Genomic DNA, 8,059 nt, shown 5'->3' with positions numbered 1-8,059 from the left:
AAGAAAGGACTAAACAAATTCTATAACTGGACAAACAAAACTTAAACAAATTGAGAATTTGACTACAGGGGAATCTCTAAAAAACAAATAAAATGTAATTTCTTCTTTATACTACTGAAAGTAGCAGCACTTTCTTTTATATAGAAGGACAAATAACTTCGACTTTGACATTCGGACAGACTTGCGAGCAATGGCACCAAAATCTGACAGCACAACAACAAATCTTGACAAATGATAAGTTTGAATGAAATATTACACAAAAGTATAGGAATGCCTGCTTTCTTGTTCTGAACACATGCAGTGGTTTGGCTCACTGAATGCAGCAAGAAAGTTAAATGTAGTGATTACTAGTTCAATTTGCGAAAATCTTTCAAGGTCTTTCGTGGCAAGACTGAGATCAACAGTTGGATTGTTATGCACTGCCCCCTCGCGTCAAGAAAATGTAAACGCAACTTGAGAAGGGAGGCTTTACGCATGCGTGTAAGTGCATATGACATTTTCAAACTGGACGGCGGGTAGCAGAAGAGAACAGAGAACAGAGAAGCGGCACAAAAATCTTTTAGAGGAGAATCTGTTGGTGATAGTTGGAAACATGACCAGTACTCTTAAGGGAATCACTCTTAAAGGAAGCGCGGAGTTGGTGGCTGAGTTCTTCTGTAAGTATTCAGCTTCAATCCATAGCTTAGCAGCGCGTTTCTTTCCTTAGCTTCTACACAACACGCTGTGCTAAAGTGCAACTGTTGGGCCTGAGCTGAGTCTTTGTTAAACTCATGAACTCAACATGAAACTGCAATAAACACCGGAAGCCAGTGTGTTTGCTCTGAGCTATAAATGCAACTTATTGTCGTTGCAGATAACGATTTCTTTTTACTGGTCTTCATAGTGGAATGCACCGCTCACCTGTACCACGCTGACGTTGAAGTCGAGCGCTACAAAAGCAAATCAAATGGAGTTTAATGTTGATATTTTTCATAATATGCATCCCGAAGTCTATAGGAGCGCAATTCGTTCATAAACCGATCTTTGCCTCAGTGTTAAAGTTGTTTACTCGAGCAGTAGACATTGATATGGTTACATTTTAGCGTTTTGTGGGGGATGTTTAGCGAGAGGTTGCTGGGTTTAATGAATTAAAGAGGTGTTACGCAAAGGTGACACTTTTTTTAGCCTTACATCATGTTATGATTTTATTCCCTCATCAAAATCATACCTGGAGTGTTGCCTTGATTCTTTCATGCATACTTGAGAAATACTTTAATGCCCAGTGGGAACCATGCATCTGTTCAAAACGCCTGGTGGACCCAAGAGCTGACTTTGATGACGAAGCTGCTCCTCTGAGAAAGGAGAAGATCATTTATTAGTCTCCTGCAGGGGCGCCGCCAGGAATTTTGGGCCCAATGACAAAAAATAAATAAATTAAGGACCCCCTTCGCAGCTGCTGTTACAATTTCTTGAGTCTATTTCACCCATAAAAAACACCACAATTTTAAAGCCCTGCTTTCTTTGGTCCAATACTGATACTATCACAATATTTACTGTTTGTCAATTTTACATGCAACTCCTGTCAAATAGGTTGCTTACATTTTTTTGTTTGTTTTTTAGATTACTGTAATGTCTGTCCCCACGAGCAACAGTCATAGGCAATGTGCAAAATATACGTGAAGCAATCCAGATTTCTCAAAAAATGCTACGTACTTGCATTTTATTCAAGCTGCAGTATACAACTTTAATAAAAAAAATGTTTTCTCTATATTTGTTAAAGCTGTCACCACGTTGTGACAGTTTGTTATGAGCAGGGGCGCAAATTAGCACCCGCCACTGGCCAAATACGGGTAAAAGTCTGAAGTGGCGTGTAAATTAGTGCACAAGCGTGTGGGTTTATAGTCTGTAGAAAGAAATCCAAAAGGCCAAACATATTTTTTGCATGTTAGTCGAAAAAAAAAAATTGCATTCAAGCAGTTTGTGTTGATATTGCACATATTGCAATTGCCATGATCATTACAATTGGATATATTGAGTCGGTCTCCCTCAAAGGAAGCAAGAAATCAATATAAGCCAGTAATGTCTGATCCATGCATCTCCAGCTCCACTTCAACATGGTTTCTAAGCATCTTTAGCTGAACCTTAGCTGACCCAGTGTCTCTCCACAGCATTTGGCATCAACAGTATCCTGTACCAGCGGGGCATCTACCCTCCTGAGACTTTCACCAGAGTCACACACTATGACATGACCCTGCAGCTCACCACTGACCCCAAGCTGAAGAACTACCTGACCAACGTGGTGTCTCAGCTCAAAGGTACCGGTGCTCAGTAGAACTGCTCAAGAGACGAGTCACCTGAACTGAAATAGTTTTCAGATTTTATTCCATGGATTCCTGACGTTCTAATGACAACTTGATTTTTCTGCTTGGCCTCAGCTACAGGTCACCATGGAAACCAAAAGGTTGAAAGTTGATCTCGATAGTCTGATCAGAGTCAAATATCCCTGTTAAAATCAGTAATTCTGACACAGTAAAGTAAGAGTATGTAATGTAATATCATTGACCAGTAGGTGGCAGCAATAGATTGATGATCTAAAAATACTGCCCTCAATAAGATATGCAGATGACGATAAAGTTATCCTGGTTAAATAGTTTTGCATTTGCATGCAAAAAAATCATTTGTTTGAAGTTTAGTAAAAATCAGTTAATATATGAGAATTATTTTCAGTTCTTTCATTTTTGGTTGGATTCTCCATTGTTTCTTTATGTAGGAGTGCACCAATAAAGCAGACACCATTGTCTTAATTTCGGGCGATCCTTCGATACTTGCATGTGAAAGGAACTTTGTTGCTCTGAAAAGTTGCTATATCTAGCAACTTTTTATATAGCAATAAAAAGTTGCTATATCTAGCAACTTTTCAGATCAATTAAATTGATCGGCTAGAAAACTGCAGTCAGTGCACAACTATTTGTGTATTATTTTAGTTGTAGAATAAAGTTTTCAGAAACTAATTAACATAGCTGATGTTTTTAGGAAGAAAATGACTATTGGTCGATCAGACCAGAAGAGCTGGAATCGGTGCTCTCCAAATGTTCTCCTTCTGTTCATCATTGTTTCAGAGTGGCTGTTTGAGTGCACCGTGCAGAAGCTGGTGTTGGTCATTACATGTCTGGAAACCAACGAGGTGCTGGAGAGATGGCAGTTTGACATCGAGTGTGACAAATCGGCTAAGGAGAGCAGGTCAGCGCTTTGTTGCTTTCTTCAGATAAAACATCTGATTTCACACAAAACATTTTATTTGATGTTTTTTTTGGGATTCAAATTAGACAGAATATTGTTAGAAACTGTAGGGTACAAAATTATCTTCCCCAGCAGGGGGCAGTATAAACCTAAAATAAGCTCTCAGACATCAGTAAGGATGAGTTTTCGTTGTTGGTTGTGTGTTCCCAGTGCTCCCAGGGAGAAATCCATCAAGATCATTCAAGATGAGATCCGCTCTGTCATCAGGCAGATAACAGCCACGGTTACCTTCCTCCCTCTGCTGGAGACGCCATGTTAGTTCCTCTTCTTTCTCTTTACTATCTCCCTTTGTTCCAATGATCTCTGACCTCTGACCTTCCACTGCAGGTGCCTTTGATCTCCTGGTCTACACTGATAAAGACCTGGTGGTTCCAGACAAGTGGGAGGAGTCTGGCCCACAGATAATCAACCAATCAGAGGAGGTGCGCCTGCGCTCCTTCACCACCTCCATCCACAAGGTGAACAGCATGGTGGCTTACAAGAGGACTGACTCAGTTTAACCTGCTGAAGTACCAGGGCTGCTCTTTAAAGTACATTTTACAGGACTTTTTTTTTTTTGTTTGTTTTTTACTTTGGAAGAAATTCTGCTGTCCTTTCTGATGTAAATGTTTGTCATGAATGACAGTTTTCTTTAATGTGTCTGTTATTTCAAAGTGGCCATCTTCTGTTTTCAGATGGTGCTTTATATGTTCATCTTTTTAAAAAAAAAGTCAAATAAAAGGACTTTCTGTTAACAGATGGTTTCTTTTTCCTGCTTCACTGGTATGGAGTTAAATTTGTTTCACAATTACTCAATCAAAAAAAAATAAAGAAATGAAACTGGTCAAAACTTTTTGAATTGTAAGAATTTAATTTTTTTAAAACAAAAACATGTTTAAAAAGATGTTTTATTAAAATCACTCATTTTTGTTTGAAAGGAAAGAGTTATTTGCATAATATAAATTTTTATCTGCGCATGTCAGAATTTTTTGGTTGCCAGTCGAAGTTTTTGGTAGCATTCTCACGTTTGTTTTTTAATCTTTCTTTTTGGTTGAACTCAAGTTTTGCTTGTGAATCTCACATGAACATCCTGGACAGGGCCTAAACAGAGCGATGTAAGACCTGTCCCTATTGGTTAGCGGTGACTGAACTCAGAACTCTCTCAAACTGCAGGGCTAAGTCGGATAATTCTGGAATAATCACACGTCCAATATTTTACTGCTAACCTTTGCCTAAAGGTTAGCTACTCTAGCTACAATGTTTTATTTCATCACAATGAGACTGAAACAGTAAAATGAGCCTTTTCTGTTGTTTTTGTTTAAAGTTTGTCAGTTTGAGCAATGGCTACACAACACCTGATCATACTCGACCATTTATCAACATGCATAACATTGCATTAAATATTATGTAATGTCTCAAGAGAATGGCAGTGTTAGAATAGTGATGCTGTTGAAGAAAGGTGAAGCGACTGAGGAAGCTCTGGTGAGGTCTTCAATTAGTTTACTGAAATATGTATTAACCTGTTGTTACTTTTTAAATAAAATTATTATGAAAAGAGCAGGACAGGGGAGAGACAGGAGCACGACAAGATATTTTAATCAAATGTTTGTGGCTGAAAATGACAGGAAAAAAAAAACATTTAGGCTTTTTTGCCTGTGTCTGTGTTTTTCAATCTTTTGAGAGCCATGGCTCGTTTGGCAAGTTATTGAATGCAGGGCAGGAAAGTGAGACAACACACTGAGTTATCAGTGAGGAGCTAAGGTGTCTGTTAGATGTGAAAAGTATGATTTTAATTTATTTTTGTGGGAAAACTGTTGCACTGATGTTGTTCAAGAAAAAAAATGTTTTTAGACTTTATTTTTGTTGGTAAAACTACTGTATTCAGTTTAAAACTGCTGGGTCCTGTTTGACTAGCTGTATTTTACTTACAGTTTTTGAAAGTAAAATACTTTCTTGAACCAAACTTGAAAATACAAACTTGAACCAGTTCAAGTGCCAAACATATGTAAAAGTATTTTGATCAATAATAAAACATTTTGACAAAATATGTCAAAATCTAGTATTAAGCTTGTGTGTATTTATCTTGCTAGTTGTGAGGCAAATGATAAAGTGAGAGTTCAGTCCTGGAATGATGCTTGATTAAAGACTCAAGCCATTTTGTTCAATAGGAAATGGAAGAAGATGTTTTTTGGGACAATTTGTCACCTTGAGATCATAAAACATATACATACGTTTAATGTACAGTGTAGATAGTTTACTACCAGGAATGGCATAGTTACTTTGAAAAAATAACTACTTGATTACTCAATGAAAAATCCATCTATTGCATCCCCAAGCCAGTCTATTGTTTGTGGGGGGTCAGGGGGAGAAACAAACAGGAAATGAAGAGGCAAAACCAGGAGAGTATAGTTAAAGTTTTATTTAAAATAAACCAGGAAGAATCTTGACAGTGGCGGGGAAAAACCTAAAGAAAAAATGAGTGTGTAAATAACAAAATCCAGGGCTTTTAGACAATCCTCTTAAGTAAAAAGTAACCTGGGAGAAACCATGAACCTGGCATCTTTCTAAACAAGGCAAATACACACATTTCCAACAAAGCTGCAGCACCCATGCTGCCCAATTGGCCAAGAGGCCCTGAGGTCACCTAGCTTTATACTCTGCTCATCAAGAGGCAGAATGAAACCATCCATCTGTGCCTGTTTAAGCTGCATGAGCTCAGCAGCAACTTGAAATGGGGAAACATGCATGCAGTCACCACTGTCCAGGGTGACCCCGCCTCTCACCCGAAACGTTTGCTGGAGATAGGCACCAACACCTCCTGACCCACTAGGGACAAAGGTGTAAGAAAATGAACGGATGGATACTGAGTGACTTGTATACGTAACTATACGTAACTTTAATCTGATTATTGGATTGTAAATAGTAACGCTTTACATTACTTGGTCAGATTGGACTAACACTTTACTAAGTAACCTGTTTATGACATTTCTGCTCAAGCTATTTATTTGTCAGGTTTCCAATATGTGTTCCTTCACCCTTGGAGCCAAGATCTGCCTTGTGGCTCCGATGAGTTGTTCTAAGTTATCACTAGGAGAAGGCAGAGGAGCTGGATTTTTTTCACAGATTACCTGTCTCATACCATGCTGTCACAAGATATTGACAGTTTCAGCAAATATGTAAAACAAATATTGCCTATAAAATTACAGCGGTGTCCTGGTTCAATATCAGCCAAAAAAAAAAAAAAAAAAAAAGATCAGAATATATAGGCCTGATCTAAAATCTCCAGTTGATGGAAACATTCCTTTCCAGCATTTCTGTCTACCAGAAATAAATAAAAGTATGTGTGATTTGTGCTAATATCAAATCGGCTCAGTATTAGGATCAGCCAGTCACTGCACTAGCTAGCAGAATCACTAACATTTAGCTGTAACCTAATTGATAAGTATTCGGTTAAATGTTATTTACTTTCAATAGTCTATTCTCTTTTTTATAATGTTTCTCTTGTCTTTGCTGCTTCCCGTATATGTCTGTGTGGATTATTGGTGTTTCGTCCAATCAGATTTTAGTATCTGTGTGTTGCCAAGGTCAGCCTAATCTGCTCAGGCACTTCAGAATCGGTACTGCAGTCCTATGTTAACTAAACGATATGGACCATAGACATGAATACATAGATGCGTCATTTTACGCCGAATCTTGCGGTATGTCGCCAACATCTTGAATGTGGCAATAGAGTGATCAGAGATCCATAATTCAGTCTGCTTGGACTAAGTTCAACCATTTTACAGGACAAACTGGATCCATTGCATTACCTTAGAGTGACAGAAAATATTGACGTAATTTTACGAACAGAATTTCTTGACTTTGCGGCCAGAAACTTGCTTCTGAACAACCAAGAAATATTTCCCATGTAATTAAATTGGCCCAAAGTAACCACTCTTATTGTTACTAGTTTAGCTAACTTTTCATACTGTGTAGGTTTTTTAATGAGAGAGAGCTGATCAGAAACCACTGTCAGAACGGAAGTGCATTAAAGACCAAAGGATTTTCAGGACAGGTCAGCGAGGATCAGAGCTGGAGCTGTTTTTCTTCAGTCTTCTGTTCCACAATGTCAGTGTTTAACTATTCTATAAAGTCTGTTCAAGTCAATGTCCTAATGTGCTGAATAAGTGGAATATGAATATGTTTTTCTGAATGTGAAGGGGCCAGGGATGTATTTTCTATAATTAGATAATTTGTTCTATATCCTTGGCTTTAGCCTGTGTCTACCAGGCCGTCCTACATATGGATGCCGACCCTAAATTTGGACACAGCTCTTGTATATAGTAAGTGTTCCATCAAGGTGTCTCTTTATACCTTACGTGCAGCTCAAGTAGTTTGACTGGTGTCATTTTAGATAATGCCATACTGTGTCACTATTGGCTGTAATTTAAAAAAATGAAAATGAAAAATGGAGGCGAATCTGGATAATTTCCTACATGAAAGAAAGGAGAGCGCAGTGCGAGAGCCAGAGTTGAACAACTTCTGAAGGACCTAATCTGGACCCTGGACCCCCCAGAATCATTTATACCAGCAGAACCAACAAAGGAACAACTGATAGTTACCTTAACAAGCTAAAAATAAATGCCGTGCTGCTGCTGAGACAGGCAGAGCTGGACGCTCTTTGAGATGCCAACAGGAGCTATACCTACTGAATCTACTGATCTAACCGGACCCATGGAGGTCCGGTGTCGGTGCTACCATCACACCGAACTCTAAGCAGCACAGCTGTTGCCAAACCGGACACAGCGCTACAGATGCTAGG

At 38.6% G+C, this 8,059-nt stretch overlaps 1 protein-coding gene across 1 annotated transcript; it reads left to right on the top strand.

Annotated features, from left to right (window-relative positions):
- The first annotated feature begins 470 nt into the window (after positions 1 to 470).
- LOC103155072 (mitotic spindle assembly checkpoint protein MAD2A-like) lies at positions 471 to 4,015 on the top strand. The gene is made up of 5 exons (XM_007576604.2): positions 471 to 656; positions 2,148 to 2,294; positions 3,099 to 3,219; positions 3,430 to 3,533; positions 3,607 to 4,015. The coding sequence occupies exons 1-5, from the start codon at positions 491 to 493 to the stop codon at positions 3,777 to 3,779; spliced, it is 711 nt and encodes a 236-aa protein (XP_007576666.1). The 5' UTR covers positions 471 to 490; the 3' UTR covers positions 3,780 to 4,015.
- The last annotated feature ends 4,044 nt before the right edge of the window (positions 4,016 to 8,059 follow it).

Source organism: Poecilia formosa, unplaced genomic scaffold (assembly GCF_000485575.1).
Source record: "Poecilia formosa unplaced genomic scaffold, Poecilia_formosa-5.1.2 Scaffold411, whole genome shotgun sequence".
In the NCBI taxonomy this organism is placed as follows: Eukaryota; Metazoa; Chordata; class Actinopteri; order Cyprinodontiformes; family Poeciliidae; genus Poecilia; species Poecilia formosa.
Note: the sequence above shows the minus strand (reverse complement) of the source record. Positions and strands in the feature narration are given on the sequence as shown.

Bases quoted from the DNA above. Each gene is read 5' to 3' on its own strand.
- LOC103155072 (XM_007576604.2), top strand. From the start codon at position 491: ATGACATTTTCAAACTGGACGGCGGGTAGCAGAAGAGAACAGAGAACA. The intron at 657-2,147 runs GTAAGTATTCAG...GTCTCTCCACAG, and splicing joins GTTGGTGGCTGAGTTCTTCT to CATTTGGCATCAACAGTATC. The intron at 3,534-3,606 runs GTTAGTTCCTCT...CTTCCACTGCAG, and splicing joins CCCTCTGCTGGAGACGCCAT to GTGCCTTTGATCTCCTGGTC.